The 27,236-nt window shown below is 42.7% G+C and overlaps 1 protein-coding gene across 2 annotated transcripts in view; it reads right to left on the bottom strand.

The window, feature by feature from the left end:
* Positions 1-229: 229 nt before the first annotated feature.
* HS1BP3 (HCLS1 binding protein 3) overlaps positions 230-27,236 on the bottom strand; it is a 51,464-nt gene continuing 24,457 nt past the window's right edge. For both annotated transcript variants that reach the window (XM_017813152.1, XM_017813151.1), the window contains exons 5-7: positions 12,397-12,548; positions 11,772-11,907; positions 230-1,962 (exon numbers count right to left, since the gene is read on the bottom strand). In XM_017813152.1, the coding sequence (XP_017668641.1) occupies positions 1,740-1,962; positions 11,772-11,907; positions 12,397-12,548 (511 nt within the window). In that variant the 3' untranslated portion in view covers positions 230-1,739. The remainder of the gene's footprint in view (positions 1,963-11,771; positions 11,908-12,396; positions 12,549-27,236) is intronic.

Raw genomic sequence — 27,236 nt, forward strand, 5'->3', positions numbered from 1 at the left:
CCAGGACACTGTGGGAACAAACAGGATCAGGTACTACCTTTGCCCATACATAGTTCTACTTTTAACTACTCTCAAAGGAAATGTGAGTGCAGCTACACTCTTGGTTTCATACCTATTTACACTGTAATACCATGTAACACTCCTCATGGGTTAAATGGAATCCATCCTTTAACTCTGATTTGTTGCTAATGTACAACTGAGAGAACAACAACAACACCTGTGGGTTACCAAAATGCTTTATTATAGTAAAACATAATAGACATAGACAAAAGCCAATGGTTACATTTTATCTGTCCCATCAAACCAAAATACCTTCATAATATTTTCCATTGGCTTAAAAAGGAAATACTAATAGAAATAATTTCATCATTAAAAATATATATAATTATTAATTCTATTAATTCTGCTCTGTATTAGAAAGGCAAATATTGGGATAGTGATATGGCTTAAACATATTAAAATTTTCCCTCTGGGAAGCTGGTCTTCACCTCTGGCTAGACCACATGTGGAGCAAGTTCAGGAATCTCTTTCTGCATGATGGCAGATATCAACCCACATTAGATGCAAATTCAATATGTTCAACCAGAGCAGCTGAGCCAGACAAGAAGAGGAGTAGTCTGTGATGCCTGTTCTACCATGATTTTCTTTTCCTGCATATTAGAAGTTCTTCTTTTTATTATTTTTCCTCTGGATAATCCCAAGTTTGTCCTCCCTCTTTTTATCCATTGCATAGTAAGGAATGGACTGCTCTTTTATCACAAAAACTCATTTTACCTTAGTAGAATCAAGCACCATGGCTGGTTCTTTAAGTTCTGGGTAAATTGAAGGAATAAGAGAGAAACAGTGACTCCAGAGAGCAATTCAGAGTTCTTCCATTAAGACACCTGCACTGAATCACTTCCTGGAGAAATCTCTGTCTCTCCACTAACTACAGTGTAAGCCCAGGAAGACTTGGCTGGAAAAATTTAGCCCTTGTGAATTTGGAGTTCACAGGAGTCTACAGCATTCAAACATCCCACACACTGCAAGCTCTGTATATGTCTGGAGCTGTGCTCTTACCCACCTTCAGTCATTTGCAGTTCAACCCAGGAGATAGAGATGCACAGTCTGGTGTTCACAGGCCTAAAGTTCTCTTACAAGTTGGCATTTGTGCAGCAACTAAGGCAGCAGGTAGTCAGGCTTAGCTGGGATTTCAGTGCTTCTCTGAAATACTGAGGAACTATTACCTATACTCAACAGTTCCTGTTATAAACTACTGAGATACCAGTCAGGCAAGAAAAGGCTGCTACAAAAATGCACTGGAGAAAAGAAAAATGGCCTTTCCAGTGAGCTGAAATACACTGTCTAAAAATTACAGGAACAGTATCCTATCCTGCTTCAGACCATTTGTTGGACATTATTCACAGCTGCCATATGTACAACTTTCTTACCATTTTCAATCAACCGGCCAAAACTGTAATATGTTGAAACTAAAACAGCAGTAGACAATCTGTAGTGCTACTTCCTTGTCCACATTCCCTGCAAACCCTTGAAAAACTAAGGCAACATTATATCACAGCTGCACTGTTTTGAAAACCTCATGTTGAGGTTCTTCTACTCAAACTTGCTGCTCTCTACGTCCTGGGACACAAATAAGCACTGCGACAGTAAAAACACCTGGTCAGCTTTTCCTTCTGTCACTAGAGCTCACCATGAGTTAGGGCCAAGAAGGTATCATTACATTTTAAAAACACCTATGTTCAAAAAAGACTGGTATCTTCGTTGTTCATATTTTCCTGGATATACTGGAGAATGTCCACTTCATTCATTGTCTGAATCCTGCTTTCATTTGGCTTTGCCAGTGAAGATGAATTGGTGCTCCTGGGGGCAACTGCTGGCTTCTGAGACAGTGGTGGTTTTGGTGGTACCTTGGGTTTTGGTTTAGAGGAAACTTCCAAGAGTTTCTCAAAATCATCTGCAACTCTGGAATGAAAAGAAAATATTACTAAGATCTTGGGAATTTTTGAATTGCTTTTTGTTTTGTAAGAAAATGCAATCTTTCAAAATATAACTTTCTGCAGGAAAGAATCTACTTTGATGAATTTCTCTTTCCACAGAACTTTCCATAAGAACTGTCTTTTATAATGTGGCTTCTCAGTTCATTGTACAAGTTAATTAATTTTACAGCATGTTTTCAAATGTCTAAATTAAAAGCAATTTGCAATTATCAAATGAAAAAGAACTTTATTTTAGTTTGGGAAACAAAATGTGACAGGATGATTTACTTCCCATACATTTTCAAACTAAAATTTTTCACATTCAGCTCTGATTCCTCTTCATTCCCATCACCCAAAACTGAGACTGTGCTCAATCATGAGAAACTGGAAACACTAATGGATTTAAAAATATCGTGTTCACATTTGCTTCCGGGAAACTGAAGAAGTTTTGCAATCCGTGACCATATACAACAACTCTTTTTTTGTGACAATTTCCCTCTATTTCCTAGTGAAATAACCCAGAGCACTTCAAACAGTTCAGGATATTTTCTACCTGCATTGTTTGACCTTATCAGAGGTGCAGCAGGCTGTGTGTGCCAAACTCTGTTCCCACATGAGCTGTTAAGGATTTTGAGAGAGCCCCTATAATAGACTGTCTTGTAACTCCAAGGGCTGTCTGCCTTTGAAAAGTGAATATGTGGAGGAAAAGAAAAGAAGGTTGCTCTCCAGCAGCTCCACTCACTGGAACAGGATAACACATAGGAGTCTAAGGAAGACACCTTTTAATTTCCCCTTCCACATGCCCCATAGGTAGGCAGTCCCTGGAGCATGAATGAGTCATTTCATGTCAGGTGTTTTTTGGTTCTTCCACTCTTTGCCTTTTGTAATTAGAATCATAGAATCATAGAATATCATGAGTTAGAAGAGATCCACAAGGACCACTGAGTCCAACTCCTGGCCCTGCACAGGACACCCCAATAGTCACACCATGTGCCTGAGAGCATTGTCCAAAACGCATCTTGAACTCTATGAGGCCTGGGGCTGTGACTACTGCCCTGGGGAGCCTGTTCCAGTGCTCAACCACCCTCTAGGGGAAGAACCTTTTCCTGATATCCAGTTAATATCTTCCTCACTACCAGGCAATGAGGTCATCTTAGGGGAGGTATTACCTATATCCCTGTGAAACCACTGGGATAACTTCTGTTGACTAAATGGGACACTGATTCCTCCCTTTCTCTCTTTATTTGCCAGTAGTCTTAGGAGAAATACTGTAAATGCCTCTGCCACATGGCAGAACAATTGTTAGGGCTTTCTGCAGACAACTGAAGCAAAGCTGAGCTTTTCCATAATTTGGGAAGCAACTGATGAGGGCAACTGTCCAGGACCATGAGGAACACGATCAACAGAAGAAGCAACCTCACAGAGACACTTTATCCTCCATCTCCAGTGAATATTGTTTGAATGTAAAAACCACAGGTACTTCGAGAGCTCCAGACCCCTCAGCTAAGGATCCCACTACTACTAAGACAAACTGCATGATTTCAAGGGTTTCTTTTTTGTGTTGACTCTCATTAAAAGCTGTGAGGAACTTACAACTGTTCTGCCCAGGCTGAGACAAACTACACTCACCATGAATTGGCCATAAAGTCAACATGGTTCAGCCCAAATTTTCTGCTGTACAGACATTCAGAACCTTTTAAGGAAAAGCCATTCCTGAAGTCAGACAGGTCTTTCTGTGACTCCCAAAAGGAATCTAAAAAGAACCAGTTTTAACCAAGGCTACCCTTTTAAAATTAATTGCCTGAACACTGATATCTAAAACTGGGAAATATCTAAACAGATCAACTGATGGACAGAGCAGTCCACTGCCCCAGAGCTCTGCACCTTGAACTCTACCTGTGATATTCCAGCAGGCAGCTCCTCAAATTTCATCCTCCAAATAACTCTAGAGATTATATTTTCCTTTATTTAGATAAGATTTCTGATGTCTTTTAGTTTTCATGATTCCCTGTGAGTGACACATCCCACTTAACTTACAAAACACACTCTATGTATTTCTGAATTTCTCATCTACGTAGAAGAAATTAACTTCATTTAAGACCAGGCCTTTCTGTTTGCTGAAAACTCTGATATCCCAGAGATATCACACCTGTGATCACATTGCCAAGACATGTTCTTGTTCTCTTTGGTCTGTAATAAACAAAACATGTTAGGGCTGGTATTTCTGAGTCTCACTAACTGATCTGATGCCTCCTTTCCTGGCACAAACAAATACTGAATGAATCAGCGTCCGTGTCATAAAGTTCCGGTCATAAATAACAGAAACCATAATAACCAGAGAACAACACACAATATACATACAGACCCTATGGAGGAAGCATGATTTTGAAGTAGGTGCACTGCCCAGAAGGAGCAGCAGTAAATCCAGCTCATTACCTGATCAGATGGTACAGATTCCTGAATTCTCTACTCCTGTGTGGCTCTACACTAATTTCTGTGCTAACCACAGCAACAAAACTACTCAGCAAGCCAAAAGTACCCTCAAAAGGTCCAGTTTAGTAGGTTGTTGGGTTTTTTAGGAAGTGGGGGGTTGGTACAGTGCTTTGAAGCCAAAGATTCTGCAGGGGATGATTTTTCAAAGTCTGGAATCTGTTCATGTAATTTCCTTTGTCCTGGATTTTTTCAAGACTTGGGTTAGACAGAAGTCTCTTACAGAGAATACAGATAATATGTGGTCTTTGTCTCAAAACCTGCTTTTCAGTGCTGCAGCGGCAGGCAAACTGTTTGATCCACTGCTGTTTGATCATGTGAGACACAACTGTCTTTGCAAAACTAAAGAGGTAAAATGCAAAATGCCTCAGGCAGAGATAGAAACAAGGACTACTATTTCTTGAGAAGCAAATGAGTTGTTACAGTGCATAACTACTACCATATTTAACTGCAGGCCAGGAGGAGGAAGAAAAAAATCAAGCAACTATTCTGAAACAAGATTAAAGGAAGAACCTTCCCATTCCCATCTTTTTATAGACCACCAGGCACACAATCCGTGTAATTAATCATTCTTTAATTAGTCTCTCTCATTTTCTGTAATGGAAAAGCAGTGCCACATTGTTTAAAATTCCTGCCATACTGTTGTGCTGATTCACAGACTCTATTGGTGCAAATTCTCTTTGTTTCCAGACACAGAAAGCAATCAAAACCCTTACTGAAGAAAGGCTGTCACAAAGCCCTACAAAATGATTGATGGCATGTGGTCTTCAGGAGAGCAAACGAGTTCTGACTTGGAGACAGACACAGTCGCCATCCAAACATCAACATTTTAGATGCCACTTCTCTGAACTCTGTCCTGTCTCTTTGGACAAAATCTTTGGGACAGGAATGACTATGTGCATGTACAGCATGATGGGAACAGTGTACTCTGCTTGCTGGGAATGCTCTAATGAGAAGAATCAGTAATGAAAGCGAGAGACAAAGACTCCCATAATTTCCTAAAGTATCAAAAAGGGCTCATGCTTGAAGCTCTGTTGTGCAACTAATAGCAGTTCCTGCAGAACAGACTTTTATCTTTCCCTATCTTATTATCTTTATTTTGTCTGGTGTTAATTACACGCACAAGACATACCTTGGTGAAGCCTTGGGGAGTGGTGTAATATCACATCTATAACTTTAGAAAACATTTGGGCCCAAAAATAGGCAGGAGGCTTCAAAGTATCTCTGAACCATCACTGCTACCATGGTCACTGGAGACAGTGTGGTATCTAGCAGGGCCCAGGGAAACACACAGGCTGGAGCTAACCACAGGAATGCCAAGCACTGGGGGCCATGTAGAAGGTATCTCCCTTTCTGCTTCAGCTTTCCCCTGCAATCCACTATAGGTAAATTCATAGTGGTATTTTAACCAGGACCAGGAAATATGTCTGGATACTAGAATGTGCGAATTTGTACTGCTGAAATGCTACAAGAACCACTGGCACAGCTTTAGTCTGGGACAGATCAGCCCTCCTCCAAAAAACTCTCCGGCACAACTCGGAGCTGGTGCAGGACAGGGACCGTTCCCAGGAGGCAGTTGTATACACTCACCTTGTTCTGAAGCTGGAGAGAGTCCCAACAGCATGGATGCAGACCCTGGTGCTGCCCGGCCAAGAGCCAGAGAACGGGCTCATTAGCACAGGTAAGTCCTACACACATATGCTCACAAGCCCTCTGAGGAAAACAGCCTGCTGGTTACATCACTCACCCAGGAAATGAGACAAGTCAATTCTTCCAGGCTGAAGAAGTTCAAACCTCTGTCTCCTGCTTCTCTAGAAAGTTCCCTAATCACCAGACAAAGGTGCAGCTGGGACATGGGAAAGCAGGCAGCTTTTGCCCCCTGAGCTGACAATGTCTGTCAAAAATGCAAACAGCCTGGGGCAAGATCCTTGAAATGTGGTGAGTCTCAAGTCCAGCAAAAACATTTCTTGCTACACTAGGAGAGGTCAGGACTTCAGGCCACCTCTCTGCATTATTCTGTACAACCTATACATGTTCCTAAGGGTAGGGCAAGGATTAATGTTTCCTGTCTGGCAAAAGCCTTTTTATTCTGTTAGTCAACGTTTATTTTATAGCTGTTCCAGTGTTTGTAAATAGCAACCCTAAACATCACATGAAGAATTAAATGAAGAAAGTAAATGCTTGAAAACCATCACAGAAGAATGTATTTGTTTATTGTAACCTAAATCAAAGACCTTTCCCCACAGTTAGGTCACAGCAAGCGAGAGACATTGCCCTGGAGTGGTCAGGAGCTTTCTGACTCAGTTACTGCAATCTCCTCTACGACCTGCCCATTGCCCAAACAACCCTCTGCCCAAAGGATCTATATTAAAACCCTCTGGAGTTTCTCAAAGCTCTTTTTCCAACTATGGTGCTGTTCTCATACCCCCAGAACGAGGCAAAAGTGCTGGAGATGGTGCCCCACATGACTTCTGGCTAGTCTGAAGATGTAAGTATTGTTCTCTGAATTCAGTATCTGCTAATGCCTGCTCAAAGATGATCACACAAACTTTTTCTGCCTCAGAGGTGGCAATGGCTCCTTGGCAAACCGGAAGCTGACAAACCTCTAGTCACACAATCACAGAATCTACTGAGTTGGAGGGGACCCACAAGGACCACCAGTCCAAATCTTCAGTCAACAGCCCACATGGAAATCAAGCCCATGACCTTGGCATTATTAACACTATGCTCTAATCAACAGAGATAACTTCAGGGTTTGTATGGACTGAATGGTTAGAAATGGGCAGTGTTAGGATGTGGTTTCACAAACAGCTTCAGCCTCTAACACTGCAATGCTCCTGAAAGGGTCATCAGTGTAATCCTAAGAAAGAACACACCAGGTCTGCCATCTCAGGGCAGCAAAACTGGGATCCTGCTGCTAACACGTTTTTAAGCACTGGAAAAAGACAAATGTGCTGACAGCTGCTTCCTTCCATCTCAGCTCCCTATTCATTATCAAAGGTGAAGCTAATTAAATCTCTCCTAAAAAGCTGCTCAGACAACTGCGATAATTACTTCAGGCTAGGATGTGCGATAATTTATGTAATTCTGTGGGCCCACAGAGCTGCTGCAACATTCACAGGATCAATTCTAGCATTGGTTTTCCAAAAAAACCTGATCCATCACACCAGACAGGCATGATTCAGATTAATGAGGTAGAAGAGCGCATGCCTGCAGGGCTATGATCTCACTGGCATAATGGAGACATGGTGGGAAGGCTCCTGTGACTGGAGTGTTGGACTGGAAGGATACAGGCTCTTTAAGAAGGACAGGCAGGGGATACAAGGAGGGACTGTCATCCCCTATGTCACTGACTACCTGGAGTGCATGGAGCTCAGCCTGGGGATGGATGAGGAGCCATCTAGGAACTTTTGGGGCAGGATTAAAGCAAGGGCAGGGACGGGTGACATGATAGTGGGAGTCTGCTACAGGCCACCTGGTCAGGAAGACTGAGGGGGTAAGGTCCTCCATAGACAGCATCAGACTCATGTTCACAAACCTTGGTCCTCAAAGAGGACTTCAACCACCCCAATATTTGTTGGAAGGACAACCAGCAGGCCATAAGCAATCTAGAAGGTTCCTGGAACGTGTTGAGGCCAAATTACTTCTCCAAGTGATAGAGAAGCCAACAAGGAGAGGTGCTATGCTGGACTTTATTCTCACCAACAAGGAGGGGCTGGTGGAGAATATGACGCTCAAGGGCAGCCTTGGTTGCAGTGACCATGAAATGGTGAAGTCTCTTAGGGCAGTGAAGAGGGTGCACAGCAAGCTCAGTACCCCAGATTTCAGGAAAGCAGTCTTTGGCTTCTTCAGGGACCTGCTTAGTAGAGTACCATGGGATAAAGCCCTGGAGGGAAGAGGGGCCCAAGAAAGCTGGTTAATATTCAAGGATAACCTTCTCCAAGCTCAGAGCAACACACTCCAACAAAGAGAAATCAGGCAAAACCATCTGGTTGCCTACCCCTCTCTTTCTCAAAGCACATCCTATGAAGGAAGAGTAAGACATGATCTGTTTTTCTGAAGGCAACGCAAGGGGACTTGACCTTGCTGGTTCCTACCACAGCAATTATCTCTTTTCCACAGGTTCTGGAAGGACATGAAGTATAGACAGACACCTTACTGATGTATTATGGCAGACCTAGTGGTAGGAAACAGTGCCTGCATCTACTAAGCCAGTGGTTAGGGTGAGGTAGCTCATTAAGATTTCCCATCACCATCACTTAATATCTGTCAGTAGGCCAAGAAATTAGTAACCAGTAAAAGGCTGGTCAATGGACAGGAAGAGGGAAGATATTTGTTTGAACGGACATGGGTATTTTTCCATAAAAAGAAACCCTCCATTACATTTACAGAGAAATTGGTTCTTCTCTATGCTTGTTAATGTAAAGTAGGTGATTCTATTTAAAACAGTAGTTCTCATTTCATATGAGCAGGTATTTAGAGAGAGCAGAGTCTTCAGTTTGCAATGAGAATATTTATCATATTCTCTTCTCCCTCATGTTGTGACAAGTACAGCCCACGTACATTTTGCAGACTCATTTGTCTCCCTAACAGTCTCTGCCTCAAGATTTACAGTCACTGCTGAGGATTCACTGCTGTGCTGACAGTGCTGTGGTGCTACTGCTGCTACAACCACCCAGGTACCATAAAGATCATGAAAGATTTGGCAGCTCCTGTGTCCTGCTCTGAACAATATCTTTTTCCCATCTCCCCTTTGGAAGAAGAAGGTTCTGCCTTCCTCTGCCTTGGGCAGTGCTCTCCTAACTCTGCCCATGATTCACAGTGAGTCAGACACTTCTCAGATCTACCACATGCACATGAACAGACTCTGTAGTACATGTGAATGTTCACTACATGAGTGAGGAGCTCCCACATCTGCATCATTCAGCTAATCCATTGGTGAACACGTCCAGGTTTCTGACCTGGACAGACCTGTTGGAGCATCATAGCTCAGGATGGTCTTGGATCTTAACAAAATGTGTCCAGGCAAACTTTCTGTGTGGTATAACAGAGTATGTCCAACAGACCCAGACATTTCTGTTTTCCTCTAGCAGCTCATACAGCTCGAGCCCACTGAAGGAATGGGTTGTCACAGCTCCTAATTTGATCTGAGGGCTGGGGAGACATTTCTTCAGTCCCCTTTGGGAGAGTACTTGTCAAGACCTTCAGGGCAAAGGCAAGACTTATTCTTAGGCTTCAAAATATGCTCAAACCCCCATGCTGGGGAGATTGCAGGGTTCAGCTCAAGTTGAACATTTCCTTTCACCACAAAGGGTCATTGCCTGGAAAAGAGACTGTGGCACTGCCCTGCAAGAATATGTAAACACCAGTCCAGTGGTAAGGGAATGTGGGAGATAATTCAAATGCTTCCCCTAAATTTATGAGACCTGACAGTTCTGCTGAGGCTGAACAGAAAAAAAATGCAATGTGCTCAACCACTTGAGAAAGTTTAGATGTGGGGTTTCAGGTGACTGCAAAGAATTGACATAGAGGGGAGGTGAAGTGTTGGTTAGGTGAAAAGAGCACTGCCACTCCTCCCGCCCCATTAACAACAGTTTCTCCATGAGCCCCAACTGCCTTGCATTAAGTCCACCAGCTCTCTATGATGTGCAGACAACACCATGAACTGGGGTTACTAGGGGAATTTCAGAGGGTGTTAGGCACCTGAACAGGTCAACAGATCCTTACCTATCTGCCTATACCTCTTGCACAGCCAGGAGTTGCCTCTGGATTCCCATAGCAACTTTCCCATTGGACCACTGCCATGATTTTCTGCTTCATTACGTGCATTCATTTCCAATTGGATCTTGATGACTTGTCAACTGTTGAAAGCACTGGGACAAATCAAGGATAAAGAAAACTACTGGAATTTAAAAGAAATGTAATCTTTTCCCATGGGTTTCCATACCCATCTGGGTGTGCTGCTGTCACTGATGACCCAAAATGATTTAAAACCATGGTCTATTGGTCTCAGAGCAGAGACCAGACTTCAGAGACCACAGAGGAAAAGAACATACATAATCCAAAACACATTAACATGACAGAAGGAAAGGCTCTCTCTAGAGGATGAAAATGCAAGGAGCGCATTAGAACAGCCACTTCTAGCTGTATGAACACTCTGGATCAAGTGCTGTGTGCTGAGATTGCTAAAGCAAACATGAAAATATAGCAAGCACATATGTGTCTGCTCCCAATATACCACTGCACCAAATCAGGTCATGTCCTGCCCCATCAGCTTCTATAAACATCAGGTGGGCTGTCAGAATGTAATGCAAGATGGCACCCAACCCAATTTAACCTTTGTTTAAAGTAAGCCAGGTATTGCTGTTAAGGCAGACAGCACTTCTGCATGCATAGAAAGCAATAGCTGCAAAATTACCTGCTTCAGGAGTGGTTGGAAACCACACACAGCTTCTCTCTCCTGGGCTTAGTACCTGCTGTGGAAGTAATACATCCTAACAGGAGCTGGCTGGCACGAATTAGCACTGGAAGCAGGCTGGCCTCATCATTCAGATGCCAGCCTAAGATCCAGAAGGCATGAATTTGACTCATTACTGCAGCACAGATTCCCTGGTGATGCTGGTCTCTCCAAGCATTCGTTCCTTGCTGGATCTCTTGAGGATTATCAGTGCAGGCAAACTAGTCTTGTGAGAGAGATGTCAGGGATAAAACACATTATGTGCTGTTCCAGTGCTACACTATCAAGGGGGAAGCAATACATTATTCCCTCCTATAATTCTGAGCTCCAGTCCTTTCCACTAGATTAAAAATTAAATGCAGGGTGATAAAGATTTTAATGAGAGTCCTTTACTGCTGTGGAGGTATGCATAGGATTCCTCCTGGAAACATGCACAGAGGTCTGTGAACCATCAGCAGAAAACCCTTCCTCCTGTGGCAAGAGCCCCTGATTTCACCTCCCTGAAGCTGAACTTTTCTGTCTCTGGGCTTTGTTCCTCACTTCTCAAAATGGAAGTCAGGTTCCCTGTGGATCATTTGCAGAAAGCAGAAGTGTCATGTTAGAAAACAAGAACTAGATAGCATGCCTGGGGCCTTCAAGTCATTTCCTTTGGAGTCAGAGAATAATACCTTGCACCTTACCTTTCTCAGAGAGTCTTCCTACTTTCCTTTTTAATGTGTTTGATTTCCAAACTCCATGACACACGTCTTACATTTCACTTGTCAGTACAAGTATTGATTCACAGTTTGCATTTGAAGTATTTAAGCTTTTCCCTCATTCACCCCACATGACAGATTTAAGATGAGTACCTCAGCAGTTCCTCAGTGTCCTCCTCGGGACCCCTGCTCAGCACATACTTGCTGTTCTCACAGGCATCTGGCAGCAGCAGTGAGTCACCCAGTCTCACCACCCCACCAAGGTCTGGATCTTCAAATAATTTCAGATCTAGAAAGGGGAACCAGAAAATGCTGTAGTTAGATCACACAATGTAACACGATGCTTGCACTAACATTAGCTAGTAAATGTGTCTACTGGGCTAAAAAAACAGATCATGTAGACAATTATGTTTTTAACAAAGACTTCCAATCCACAAAGTGCAGTGATACTCTGCACTCTCAGGACTTGGTAAATCTGCTTTTTCCTTGCACTCAGCAGTAGGTCACATTACTCTTGTTAGTGTGGCATGAGTGACTGTGGGACAGACAGCTCCTACACAGACCTTAATATCCCAGTTCAAAATGTTTACAGTAAACATCTATGGGACCTGTATAGGTCTTATTCTTTCTGAATGATTCTAAATGATTCTGCTCAGCTGAAAATTTACCTTAACATTCCCAAGTAATTATTTAGCTTGTATATTCTGTACCACCATAATTTAAAAGCTCTATTTTAGATAAAATAATCAGTGTATTTACAAATATAGAACAGATTTACTCTCTTTCATCTTCTTTCTGGGACCAACTGATGAGAAATCTTCTTCTGGACCAAAGAGTCCTTCATCTGGATCCACTTCCTCTTCAAAAAGGGTTAATTTGGGTTTCTCTTCCTTGGTTGGAGGAGCAGGTGCCTTTTTTGCTTTTTTAGTTCTAAAACAAAAGAGGAAAAGGAAGTCAGCTCCAATTCTTCATTTAACAAGGAAGATTTATGTTTAGAAAGTCTCTGCTGAAAATACATGGCAGGAGGCTACGAAAGGTCTATAGAAAGGTGCACAGACATCTCTTAGTCACTGGCAGGAATGGGATACTGAGCTGGAGGGACTGTTGTCTGATGTACTGTACATATGCCTATGTTGTGTATTCCTAAGAACTGACAAGGAGCCCAGTGGGAATGGGAAGAGCAGGGCTAACAATGCTGTACTGTGCAAACTGCCACTCAAACCCATTTATTTTAAGCAGTTATACTCCTCCCACACAGAAAGCTTAAAATAAGAAAGAAGGCCAGCAACACTGGCCAGCAACACTGTCCTAGATGGACAGAAAGGGATGGCTTGAAAAACAAAGTGCAGGTTGGTCCATTGCATGATCCTTTTGGACAGGATTTAAAAAATCTCTTTGGCTCCATTTCCCCACCAGTTCCTGCTGCTGTTTCTGATTGCTGCATACTTCCTTCATAAAGGTGTTAGACACTCCCCTCATCCCCTCAGGAGATGTACTGTGAGACTACACCACCTTTAAGCTTAAGCAAGCAGGAACTGGAAGAGACTTGGTGGACAGGCTGCTATTAGCAGAATTTACAAATGTCACCCATACTTTCTTGAACCAAAGACAGGATTAACTTCCTCTAAATTTAGTCCTCTAAAAATCTGACAGTGGGACAAAGTTAATTTTTAGGCTTCTTCTCTACTCAGTGGACAGAGACACACATCTCCATAGGGCAATGAATCCCACCTATGTTTAACACTGGATATCTGGATACAATAAATCTCTGAAGATCTCCTCCTCTCCCCACACTCTGGAGAAAGAAGCTAAAACCTAGTTTGGATAAAAGGCCTCATTTGCACATGGCTTAAACAAGGAGAGTTGAATGCCCTTCCAAGAGCTGAGTGAAAAGTTTGTGCTGCTTACTTCCACACCCAGGACTCATCTTCCACTGGCTGAAACTACAAGGCCACTCTCACAAGAAAGCAACTTGAGCTATGAGCAAACCCCAATCTGTTCCTAAGCCCTCACCTTCCTTATGCTCAAGGGTAAAAAAGAAAATTTAGAGAACGGGAAAAAACCTTTGGGTGAAAAGTCCAATTCAAACTAAGCTGAAAGAGAAGTATTCCTTAGGACAGCATGTCCTTCCTAAGTAATTGCCACATTTCAGAGACCCTCAGAACCTTACTCTCAGCAGTCTTGGCCTTGCAATTTCTCAGGTAGACCCTTTGAGGCCTCTTACAATAGAAGATCTGATCTTCTGCTTTGCGTAGAGCAGGTCAGGTTTCAGCCTAAAGCAAATCCAATTATCAGCACTTATCATGCCACAGTCATCAAAAACTAAAGAACAAGGTCAAAAGATTACACATACATTCCAATTACATTAAAGAATCTTGTAAAATCCTCTTCCGATTACAGCTGCACACAAAAGAGTGGAGACCAGTTACTTTCAGTTATTTTCAAAAGTTTATTATCAACAAGAACTCATGGATGTTACTACCTTGCTACCACCACTTTGTCTCAACAATGGCAAATGCAGCACTTTGGAGGCCCAAGAACAGGCCCCATGGAGAACTTAAACATGGCTTTATTTGGAAATATACCCTAGCTGATACAGTAAAGGTATCTGCAGTTGTCAGCAACTAGTTTGCTGTACTATTTATGACATAAACCTTCATTTTAAAGCAGAAGAAACTTCATTTTTTTTTTTATTTTGCATTCATATTCATTATGGATATGCCTTGAGCAACTTCTGAATTTGAGCTACTTTTGAAAGCTCAGCTCCAAGGAACTGCTTCAGACTGAAGCATTTGTAAAAGACCCTTCTTCCAAAATCTGTCAAAATCTAAAGGTATAATATGTACAAATCAGACAGCTTTCACTCAGGATTTCTACACGCACTCAAATTCTTTGCTTTATTAACTGTGGTAAGGAATCTATCACTCAAATGAATCTTAGTATTAAAGTAAAAGGTAAAAAATGAGAGCCATTATATTTAACCACAAAATCAGAAGAACAATAAGACTGAGTCTTTCAGAGCTGACAAACTGACTAAAAATAGAATTATTAGACAGAAATAAATCCAATCTACCGGGGAAGAAGCAACCTTTATTTGCATAATTCAAGCCTCATAAAGTAGCCTTTGAGAGGTGAATGACAAAATAAATGTGGATTTGCCAACCTACAGAATGCCAAAAGTCTTTGACAAGATCCCTTGTCCATTCAGAGGGTTACAACAGCTCCCTTGATGCATAAGAACCTGTTACGCCACAGATACTTATATCCACGAGCCAGTACATTTCCAAGCAACTCCACCCCAGTGAAGTTAAGAAGGAGTTTACTAGCACTCAGCTGAAGTATTTGCAGTAAAGTTTACCAGTGTGGTGGGAAATACCAAAGAAAGGGAACAGAACCATAAAGACTGTCATAAAGAACAGCATGTAAACCAAAAATAATTGAACTGAAAGGTCCTAGTAACAACCCTCTGTTTAGTCCAACCACCAAACCAGCCCACTGACATGGGCTCACTTTCTGTTTTGCCAGGAGACTCCACTGGGCAGTAATGGCACAGGGCCAAAACCCCAGGGCTTGACCTGCTACTGGTAGGAACATCAGGAAGTTGGTTTTGTGCCTTCAAGTTGTTTCCCCTCACTACCCTCCTAAGGAAGTCACAGCTGGACTGCCAAGTAATTCCAGCATATCCATACAGGGACTCTGTTGAGGTCAGGCTCTAACTGGGAAACAGGATTCCCACGGTTCTGTATTTAGCTGTGCCAGTCCAGACTGTGCACTGCTGAGCAGAGGTCAGTGGATGAGAATGGGTGTGTTAAGAAGTTTCAGAGCCTGTCTGAGTTCTGGTTTCAGAATCAGCTGCAGCTGGCTTGAGTGTGCATCTGCCTGCCCTCTCATTCCCCCCTCTACATATTCCTGCTACCTCCCCATAAGCAGGGACTTAGCTGGAGCTGAGCTGATTGTGAAGCCACACGCTGGTGGCCCTTCAGAGGAGAACCTGCAAGGACATTTAATTTGATGATCATGATGTGCCAGGGTGCAGTAAACTTGTGCAGGGATGCAGAGGCTTTTGGGATGACAGAAACAAAGTAACATTTGGTTTTCCAAAGTATTACTGTACTCAAGCCCTGCACTTCATTAGAACCTTCCTCATACATCACGCTCACAACCTTGGGATCTGACATTTTGAAACTACCAGCATCCAGCTGGTGGAAGATGACCCGTGTCATTGCTACTTTTTTGTTGCTGAAACAAGTGAACCTTTGGAACATCACTCTAGTGAATGATTAAAAATATCAACAAATACCAAACCAGCCCTAAAGAAGATGTATCCTTTATTCAGTGAAACTACTTACCCAGTTGAGCCAGTTGAAAGAACTGTGAGAATCACAGGAATAACACTGCTGTCTCCTGCTCTGACTCTTCCACTGGCTTCCTAACTGACATGGACCAAAACAGGATGGTCAAAAATCAAGAGTATATGAATCCAACTAGTCAGTCTGCTGGCACACCTGAAAGTCCAGCTGAGACTCCTGGCTCCCAAATGATTCTCAAATCACCCAAGAAAATGCCAACAAAACCCTGCATGCAAAGACACTTTCAAACCTAACCTGTTTTGTGAGCACAATTCTCTTGTTATTGTTTACCAAACACAATGTAGGTCACTCATTTGGCAGCCTCCAGGTCTCACTGGCACTGCAATCATGCAAATATGCTTTCTGGTCAGCTGCAGAAAACAGCAATGAGGATGACTAAGACACTCCAAAGTCAGAAGATTCTCAGAACTGTATGTGTGATGGCTGTATTATGAAACATTGAATCTCCAGATCTAACACGTGGTGACACGTGGCTTAAATCACAAAGTATTGTGCTCTCTACAGAGGAGTCCCTAACCTATGATCACTGCTAGGTTAAAACAGTGAGTGTTGTTATCAGAGTATGTGTAATCTCAGCACACTGACAAAAATTTACAGAATTTATTGTTCTGAAAATGTGACCATCTCTTTTTCGTAGAAATAAAATTATGCTCCAGGAAAGAAATGTTACAGTAATATATATATAAAAAAAAAAGACTTATTCAGAACATACATACTCCTATTTTAAGTATCCATGGGATTTTACATGGGAAGAGATCTCTAATATAAATGGACACCCCAACTCCTACAAATCTACAGAACAAAAGAACTACAGCTAAAATAGCAGCAGTACTAGCACATCTTATTGAAAATCATTTCTGAAAAACAAAGAACCTATACACTAGTTCCTGCAGAAAACAAAATGTCATCTGCTGCTTTCTTTTCATTCAACAGTGCTCATTTTCCAAAGCTGCTTGATAATAACAGACAGGACAAAAGGGGTCATTCTCATCCACTTTGGGCAAGGGATGCCCAATAGAAATTCTAAGCCCGTCAGCTCAGCACAGCCTGACTGCTGAGCATTAAGCAACCATGACAAGTGTTGGCCACAGGGATACTTTACCTCACACAGTAATCCTCTTCTTGTGGACATCACAGTAACATACAGTATTTTAAATGCCTCTGGCATATTCCAAAATAAGATAATGCATAATAGATGGGATAAATCTCCTATTAGAAATCATCTGGAAGAAAAGCATTCAGTTGCAGGCAAAGTTTCTCTGCTGCAGCCCCAAGATTAGGTCAGTCTTGGACTACTGTTCCAGCAGAGCAACAGATGGAAAGGAAGCCTGAAGGAACAGATTTTCAAGAGTTCAGGTCCCATCTAGGGACCTGCTTTTGCGGAGAGATTTTTCTGAAGGGCTCAGCACTGAAGAGTACCTCTCCTTCCTAAATGAAGCCAAGCTGGTTTTGTAATCTGTCCTTAAGCTTTCTGATTACATTAATTTTCAATTTAATTTGAAAACAGATGAGAAGACCACAGATGGACTTTTGTTTAGTACACAGCTCATTAGCAATAATCATAATACAGAAACATTTCCTAAAATGTTTTCAACTAAATAACTAATAAAGCACACAGGCACTCGTATGGCTGGCAAGGGAACTAGGGTTACAGAGTAGATTGCAAAGAAAATTAACATAAAGGAAATTTATAATTTTCCTCTGATTTTCTAGACTAAACCAGAACATGAGACTTGCTGAAATAAGGACAACAAAAGACAAGTTTCAAAACACAATCATGTCTGAATGAAACCACAGTGGTCTAGAACAAGACAGGCATAATAAAGTTGCCAATAATGATGTGAAAGAGCCAAAAATGCTCACTAGAATTTGAGGTTTCATCTGCAAAGCAGCAGAATGGTACTTTCAGGGTTTCTGCAACAGTGAATTTTTTCTTATCCTAATACTCATGGTAATGATGCACATTTTCAAATATGCAATACCAGATAGCACATACTAGGGTGTTTAGAAAAAATTGGCCAAGTATCTTGGACCACCCTAGATATAACAACTCAACACATTTGAGAACTCCAGGAAGGTTACAGAGGAATAAAAATGAAGCCATTTCAGAAATCAGAAAAGTTAGAAAATCAGAAAAATAAAGAAGCACAGGCTGGTGAGCATTGCCTTGGTGCTTGGTAAGATTATAGAAAGTCAGATAATCAGATGTAATCAGCAAGTAATTAAAAGAGCAATCATTATTAAAATCTGGCTGGAATCATGCTGCTATTTTCTTTTCATGAGCCTACATTAATGGCATCTTACCCAAGGACTGACACAGCAATCATGAAGTTCCCACTGTTTTCTTCCAAAGCAGAAGCAGGATGATGGAAGCTCCTATCCTCCGGGTGCTGCAGGCAGGGATCTCACTGCAGCATTGCAGGGATCTGCTTCTCTACAGAGAGATCTTGAGCTACCTCTGCATTAGCTTGGACACACACATGCCTCAAGGAAGAAGGGATGAAACCAAAACACTTTTTTTGGTTTTCGTCTTGTATTTGGTAGGACAAGGAAGAGAAAACATTGTCTTTCTGTTCAGTCTATGAATTAGTAGAAGAGCTACAATTCTGCCCAATTCCACTCTATTTCTCCTTTTCATGCCTCCTCAATAATTTTCCCAAATTTCTGGCCAGCATCAGATATTTCCTTGCTCCACCTCCAGAATCTGCAGTGCTGCCTTATCCTCTAGACTGCTAATTGGGCCTCCTTGTCATCTTCAGTGCTCTTCTTCACATTATGCACCTCTTACCTTCTAGACCTCTGTTCTGGACTCTTTCTGCTTTAACCCTAAAGATTACTATCATGGTCAAACTATGCTTTTGAAAAAGACCACAGGCAGTAACTGAAGGAGAAACAGGAAGCTTCAAAGGGAAAGTGGGAAAATGCAGATGGGAGGGTAAGTTAAAAAAAAAAAAGTATAAAATCAGCAGAGGTAACAGTAGGCAAGTTAGCAAAGCAAGAGAAAGGGAAGAGGTTGAAACTGATAAAAAAAAATAACCAGCTATAACCGCCAACCACTGAAAATAAACAACATTTACTAGTCAGTTTTCAAAAAAAAAAAAAAAAAGACAAAATTCATATCAAATGTTAAATAAATGCAAAATCTTTCTGGAGAAAGGAAGCTTTATTGCAAAAAAATTACGCTGAACAGTTTGAACCTAAAAAATTCTGCAAGAAATTATTCCTTAATTTATTTCCTTTAATGTCATTATTCAAACTAATGGAGTTACTTTTAAGAATAGGCTCTAGCTTTATGTTCTAACCCTATAAAAATTACAGTCTAAGAAAGAAAATCCATTCTCTTACACTAATTACTGCTTGTTACAGGTCTGTAGCTCCAAAACCAACAACTTCTATAGCGAGTACTCTGTTTCATGCCTGTAAAGTGATGCCTACACGCAGTATAACTCAGCAATAAAATGTGCCACATGACAAGAATTTAAATGTCATGAAATCAACCTGCCAACATCGTGCCTTTATGAGACATTCTTCACAAAACATCCTGAGCAGCTTCACAACCCAAGTCAACCAAGCTGAAACAAAGAGGGTGTGAAAAAACTCGCTAGTGAGCATGTTAACTGTCACATGCACAACAGATTCAGGACCAAACTCCAAAAAAGAAGGCCTCACAAAGAAGGAATTGAAGGTACTGAAAGTATCCACTGTTGTGGTAAGAATTCTTACAGCTAACCAAGTAAAAGCAAAAAACAGCAACCATTTTGGAGAAGCGATTGGTTTCTTCAACACTGAACCACACACACGCGTGAACATACCACCTTCTTGTTACTGAACATGAGAATACCTGATGACTCATTTTGTGTTGGGTGTTGGGTGTCGTTGAAGTGTTGGGTGCACCTCTGAGTCACAGAACTCTAGTGTCATAAAATGGCTTGGGTTGGAAGAAGCCTTAAAGATCACCTAGTCCAACCCCTCTGCTGTGGGCAGGGACAATTTTCACTAGATCAGGTCGCTCAGAGCCCCATCCAACCTGTCTTTGAACACTTCAAGGGATGGGGCAGCCACAACCTCTCTGGGCAACCTGTGCCAGTGCCTCACCACCCTTATTGTACTTACAGCTCATCTAAATCCACCCTCTTTCAGCCTAAAACTGAAAGTTTTAAAGTTGTCTTCTCATTACAGGCCTTGATAAAGTCAAATCAGCAGGACCTGCAAGTGTTTGGTGCCTCCTCCCAAGGACAGGCAGCCTGACCCACATCTACTTCATACAGTTTTAACTTCGTGTTACCTAATCTTCGGCTCCTCACAACAGAATGCCATCATAGCCAGCGGCATCTCCTGCCACCTATGTTTGACAGTCCCTTGGCCTCATGTTGTGCTCCTCAGGAGGAGACCATTTCTCCTGCAGTGCTGCCTCACCTGAATTCCCTCCTCACTGCATCCTAAAGTAGAATGGGTACAGGAGCCCAGGCACAACTCTAATTTTCGTCTGTCTGTGAACAGAAAAGCCTCAAAGAGATAACAGAACAAGAAAGGATGCTTGCATCAAAATAGTCTGGCCTTTCTAATCCCAGATACTCTGTATAAAACTCAGTCTGAAGGGTGCCTTTCCTTTTTTTTGCCTGGTACCTGCACAGATTGACCCTCAACCTACAGAAAACCCCTAGCAACTTGCACATGATGTTCCAGTCTAAAATTCTGCCTGACATACCTGTCATACCACATCTAGAGAGCTTATGAAAAGCCTGAGAAGGGCTGGTTACCAGGGTAGTGAGCAGATTCCAGCAGTAGCCAAGTAGGATTTGGAAGTAGGGGCAGATTGCTTCCAAAGCACAGGGTCTTGACTGCCTGAGGAGGGACCATAGGGCTGAGCCTGGCTCCCTCACTCACATCTTGCTGTTCACAGAGGTCACTTTTTCCTCTTGACTATGTCATGGGTAAAAGAAACCTATCACCACAACTCAGAGATGGCTCTACAGGAACTACAATAGAGAAGGACACAGTGAGACATTGTCAGAGTTAAATGACGCTGCTGTTGCAGACGTAGCGCCCTGCTCCCACTGCTGCCTCTCCTGATGATCATGAGATCAAATCCTCTTCCATAAAAAGAGAACACAGCTTTCCTGCCTAGAGGTTTCATGTGCTGATTTTGTTTTTTAAACAGAGGTAAGATAAAATTGCTCTGGGTGAAATATTCCCCAGGCCATGGATATACCTACTGCAGGAAGCAACTCCACTTGTGATGTTGCAGACACTGCTGGAGGTCAGACTGTAGGAAAAGCCACACCAGGGAGCACCACAGACAACAAACTCTCCCTCCTAAGCAAGACACTGAGGCTCTGCAGTGGCAGCTTTTTTTCTGCTGCAAGCAGAAAAACAGATGACGTAATTCTGCATTTTTTAAACTGGACTCCTGTTTATGTTTTTATCACTAACTGGCCTGACTTCACAGCTCAGAAGCTTCTGCAACATAAGTAATTTCAGGGGCTGAGCACTGAGCTCAGTGTGTCCAACAGCTGGTTGTCAGGATGAAGGGAAGGTCCTGCTGGGGAAGCACCAGGAGCCCTTTGTGGAGCACAGTGGGGCCAGGCACCGAATTACAGAAACCTGCTAAATGCAAGCAAACCACAACACGTGATTAAAAGAAGAAGAAATAAGTAGTGTGCACAAATGCACAAGTATTCTGCCTTGTGCATGAGGTCCAGTGCAGTGCAGGTGTTATTTGGCAGACATGATAATATTCTAAAATCATAACCAAAATCATTCCCCTCCTATTGGCAAAAAACCCCTCAGAGCTCAGCTCAGTCAGAGTGACACTTGCTATTCCCACAGCACTCTAAAGAGATGGTAGATGGATGATCTCAGCAAGGCCTCCAACTAGCATCTCACATCCCCAGAGAATTATGACTAGACATAAGTGACACAAGCCTGTAGATCCACACATCTGATTCACTGCAGACCCTCCTCCTCACTCCTGCTCAGCCACCTGATGATCTGCTACTGCCCACTGGCCCCTTGGGGCTGGCTCCATTAAAAATACTGACAATTCCTGTGCTGCAAGGGATGCTGCAGGGAAAATGGATCAGGGAACATAGCCTGTGGTAGAAATGCTGGTATACATCTCAGGCTATCGCACACCAGATGACGTGAGAAGTCAGGCTTGCATGGCGGCAAAAAGCACCAAGTGTGTAGTGCTCTTTGAGCTCCTTCCAGGTTTAGCTGCTGTTGACTCACAGTGTGAGCCTCAGCCAGTAATTTGATCCTTTCGGTCAGTTTGCTGACTCAAAAATCCTAAATGCACTCAAAAAACATTAAAGTTATGCCATTTTACAACAGTGAAGAGTCTTGTGCCATCTAGTAAGTTGGAGGCACGCGAGAAATTACCTGAGGTTTGGTAAGGGGGATCTTTGGTTGAATACACAGAAGGGGGAGCAGAAACCATATCACTGATCTGCATCAGGAGAGGGACTCGTGGAAAAGTGCTGAAATGATGCTGATGACAGCAAGGGAGTAACAATTACAAATAACTGCATGATGTTTTAAGCTTTTACTCCCTGGTGTTACAGTGGGTATGGCAGCTTTGGAGGAAGAATGATGAGTTCCGATAGAAAACAGACCCAGGGCACTTCAGGATTTGAATCCATAAGGCAGAATGCTACAGCAACCTTTCACGTGCCACATAGCTAGGACAGAGAACCAACACTACAGGGTCAATGTGGTCATAATGTCCCCCTGTGCTGCCGAGGGGAAGGAGGTAGAGAAAATGAAGAGTGCAGTTGAGCCCAGGAATAAGGGAATGGGGGGGGGAAGGTGTTTTATAATTCAATTTTATTTCTTATTATCCTACTCTAACTTGATTGGTAATAAATTCCATTCATTTCCCCAAATGGAGTCTGTTTTGCCCATGACAGTCACTGGTGAGTGATCTCTCCCTGCCCTTATCTTGACCCACGAGTCTTTCATTATAATTTCTCTTCCCTGCCTAGCTGAGGAGGGCAGTGATAGAGCAGCTTTGGTGGGCAGCTGGTGTCCAGCCAGGGTTAACCCACTACACCTGCCTGTGGTCTCTCCAAGGCAGGGAAGGGTTTTGAGGTTGCTCACCTTCCCACGACTGGCAGAATTCCACAGCAGAGCTGCCATGAGCATAGGAGGCAGCACACACACCCCCCTGCTGAACAACAGAGCTGGGGCAGGACTGTATCCATACTATAAAACACTTGGCCTTGGTCTTCCCTTTCTCTGTGTGATGTTCTGGAATTAGTATTTATTCTGTATCCGATTTTCAGTTCAAGTGCTTGGAATGACATGAGGGTTGTGCTAGAGCTCTGCAAAGTCACAGCCCGAAACAGTGCTTATGACATGCTTTGGGCACAGAACAAAGGCACATGGGGGTGTTTGAAGAAGCAAAGGTTGGTGAGATACTGCCAGAGGACTGTATATGGAGGCAAGTTTGATGCAGTCTTCTCTATGTCACCTTCTGGAAGTGGTCCTTGAGAGAGGCCCCTCCAAGGAAGAACCGAGAAGCAAAGAGCTGAAAGGAGACTGTCCTTTGCCATGTTGTCCATTTGGCTGCAGGGTTTAAGGACACCTTGGCATCCTTCAGTATCCATCAGTAGCACAGAACAGCACCATGACTGCATCCCTCCTGTGAGCAATGGTGCTGTGCTGCCAACAGCTGGGAAATGCCTGGCAGACCAAGGATGTTCCTCCATGAGAGTAAGGGATACAACAGGCTGGGTAACATCTCCCACCACCTCCCAAGGGCAACTAAAACAATGCTTATTGCCAACAAACCACTATGTTTGCCAACAGACCCCAAACACCTCATGATCCTTCAGAATTCATTCTCTCTGCACCTCTGCATGTCAGGGCATGCCAGTACTGTTCTTTTACAAATCAGGAATAAAATGAGGTCCTGAAAACCAGAAGTGAGCTATCTGCAGCCTAAGCAGGATGTCTTTGAAATGAAGAATTGAAAACTAATTCTTCTGAGGCCTTGGCCAGCAGTTCTGGACCACATGCTTCTCCTTCCCATTTCAGCATCCCACACTGTGTGGCACTGCCCTTGTCTCCTGGCAGCACCACTGAACAAATAAAAGTGAATAAACAATAAGTGAGGTCAGGGTTTGCAGTAACAGCCCCTGAGGGAGGAAGAGAGGGTTAGCCCTCAGGAGCCTCCTGAAAATGCACTTGCCTTTTTTCATATAACGGGACAGTGGGGGCCATGGTTCTGTCATTCATAGCCAGGAAAAGTAAGATGGATGACTTGGGAACAAGCTTCCAGGACAAGAGTGTTATACACAACAACAGCCTATGCTGGCAGATAACACATCACATAGATGAAAAATGAGATGTCTGTTGCAAATGGGTCTAGATAATGTTATAAGTTGGTTTTGAGAGCATGACACTATGTTTTGTGTTTAATGAAGCCTTGAAGTATGCCTCAGATACTATCAGAGACAAAAAGCAATAAAGGAAGAAGAAAGCTTGGAAGTCTTCCATCCAAGCCACTTCAATCCATCTGTGCCTCGTGCCAATAAGCAGCAGTTATTACAGAAAATCGTGGTTCAGAAAGCAGACCTCAGAAAACAGCCTATACTAGCAAAAACCCAAGTCAAGACCTTTTCCAAGCCACCACAGCTCACACCCTCATGGCTGAACTCTGTTACAGTTCAAAAGAGGCAGGCTGCACCCATCCAGTCCTGGGTGAGCTCCTGAGCTGTGCCATCATCCAAAAGAGTGCCAGCTGAGAGGAACCACAGCAGCCAGCTCCACTCTTGCTGCAAAATGCCCTTGGTGGTTTATGATCACAGAGCATCCTCAAGTGCCAGGCCCACAGTCATCACTGCCTGCACCAAGAAAAGCCTCATTACAGGATCCCAATGGCTCCAATCCTGACCCCTAAACATGCACTTTCTTCAGGCTGCCCTGTTGGCAACGAAAAGCCAACACATATACCAGCACACAAATTTAGTCAGAGCTTGTGCTGAGATGATGGCACACAGTAACTGCCCTGTGAGTTTCTAGCATGCTTCCTGGCATGAACTTGGCCCAGGCTAATCACTGCTTTCCCAAATGATGCCTGGACATGGTTTAGGGATCGTTACAGGCTTAGGGCCTTTCCTGTTTTGGACATGGCCAACTCGCTCTGAGGAGCAGAAGGATTTAGCTGTTGGACAGAAGCTACTTTATTCTAGTTGGCAAAAGCAACACTACAGTTCCTATCTGCTTTTATTTACTAGTTTAGCCACAGTCAAATCACCTACCACAGCTGTGTATTTTACTGTGATGACAATCTTAGCCCCCTTATGATCTGGACATAACTGGGCATCTCAGGCAACATGGAAAGAAAGGTTTCAAGTCTTTCCAAAATTTATAGAAGGTACTGAAAAGCATTTCTTTCACTTCAATGACAATGGTCATTAACAGCTATCTGAATGCCACATTTTTGTGTAAAGAAGTAAAGAATTTCTTTTTTCCAGGCAGATCTACAAAATCAGTTTTATTCCTTTTACCAAAGGGATAATGGAGAGATCCAGCCTTTTAGTAGTGTGATATGACCCAAGAAATTCAAGTGCAAAATGAAGAGCTGCTGAGTCCCAGATGTGTGTCTGTCCTCAGGGACATTCCTCCTTTAACTGGCACTTCAGATGACTCCAGACCTGGCCAACTGCTGCAAGGGCAGTAGGAAGAAATGTGATCCCCAGGTGTGTCAATTAGTACTGGTCTATAGTTACAATGGCTAATTCATGCATTTTTGGCAAAGTTTTACAGATTGCTTCCAAAAATGGTTTTCCAAAAGCTGATTCTTTGATCCTTTGAAACAAAGACAGAAGTGTCTGCAGCAGACCCATGGGGAAAAGGGAACAATGATTTTATTAAGTCTGCTGAATTAGGAACCTGACAGCATCAGATGAAAGGAAAAGCAAGTCTCCCATCTCAATTTAAACTGAGCACACATTCACCCTACAGACAGCTTCTTCTATGGCAAACAATTCTGTTATACTTGGTGAACAGAAAAGCAATAGGGCAGCTCTGAATCCATCCCTCATTAGCAGTCTGCCTCATCTAGGAGCAGTTCCCTGCATCTGTCAATTAAAGATTCCCCCTCGGTGCCTTGGTGAAAGGAGCAGGCTCATCGATGAGGTAATGCTTTTCTATGCTAATTAAGGATTTGAGTCATCCTATTATTGTAAAGTCCATGAAACAAAACATGTTTAAATCTGCCCAATTACATCATGAACAATCCTCTTCCAAAGCAGAGGTAAAAAAAGACACACTTCTGATTCTGTGTAGTCATAAATTTATCCTATGGCCCTTCTAAAGGATCTCCTGCCTCCTACGAACCTGTCTCAGTTAAGTAAGGACTTGCTGAATATGCCTGGAGAACGGCTCCTGCGTGCCTTCAGTGCTGCTTAGTTCTGCTACAAATGCCTGCACATCGCTGTCAAACAGGATGGGGAAACCAAAAGCTGAGAGTTCACTCAGATGACTATGGGAATTATTTGAAAGCTGGTGCCAGCTAGTGGCAATGGTATTTCATTCCAGTTCCCTGATATTACTTCGCTCTACAGTTCTTCTATATACATAAAAGTGTGTGGTTTTATTGCTTTAGTACATTGTAAACAATGAACCAGGTCTGTTAAAAATTCTGTGATATCTTCCTTAAAAGCAGACTATCTACTTTAGCAATCTAGTCAAATTCCAGACTGGGTATTATGTTGATGCAATTCCCTCTATGTTCCCAGTTAAATTAAGTGTTCTTCACTTACAGTCTGATGCTGCAATGAAGTCTTGCACTAAGCTATTAGGTCCTTGCTGCATTTTACCCCAGGTGTAGTTACATTTGTGTTCTGCTTGAAAACACCACCGGATGGTACACACAGCTGTAACACTACACAGATTGGAGAGCTATTTTCAGCCCTTTGGGTTTAGGATGATGGCATAAACACAAATTAACTATTTATAAAACCCATTAAAGTATATTCTGTGTTCTAATCAGAAAGAAAATGAAGCACATTAAAATAATTACTTAAACTCCTTCCCAAAGGATCCTTGTGTTCCAGCTGTGTATGTACTGGAATCGCTCAAGCCAGTCATGACAGAAACTTACCACTGAAGTATAAGCCAGGCAATTGCTTAAAAACCTGGGGAAATAATGACTGCATAATCTCATGGGACCAAAAATCCAACGCTAGACAGGAAAATATGAAAGTAGATAAGGACAATGCTGGCACAGGGAAAGACTCTC

Source organism: Lepidothrix coronata, unplaced genomic scaffold (assembly GCF_001604755.1).
Source record: "Lepidothrix coronata isolate B3197 unplaced genomic scaffold, Lepidothrix_coronata-1.0 Scaffold39, whole genome shotgun sequence".
Lineage (NCBI taxonomy): Eukaryota > Metazoa > Chordata > Aves > Passeriformes > Pipridae > Lepidothrix > Lepidothrix coronata.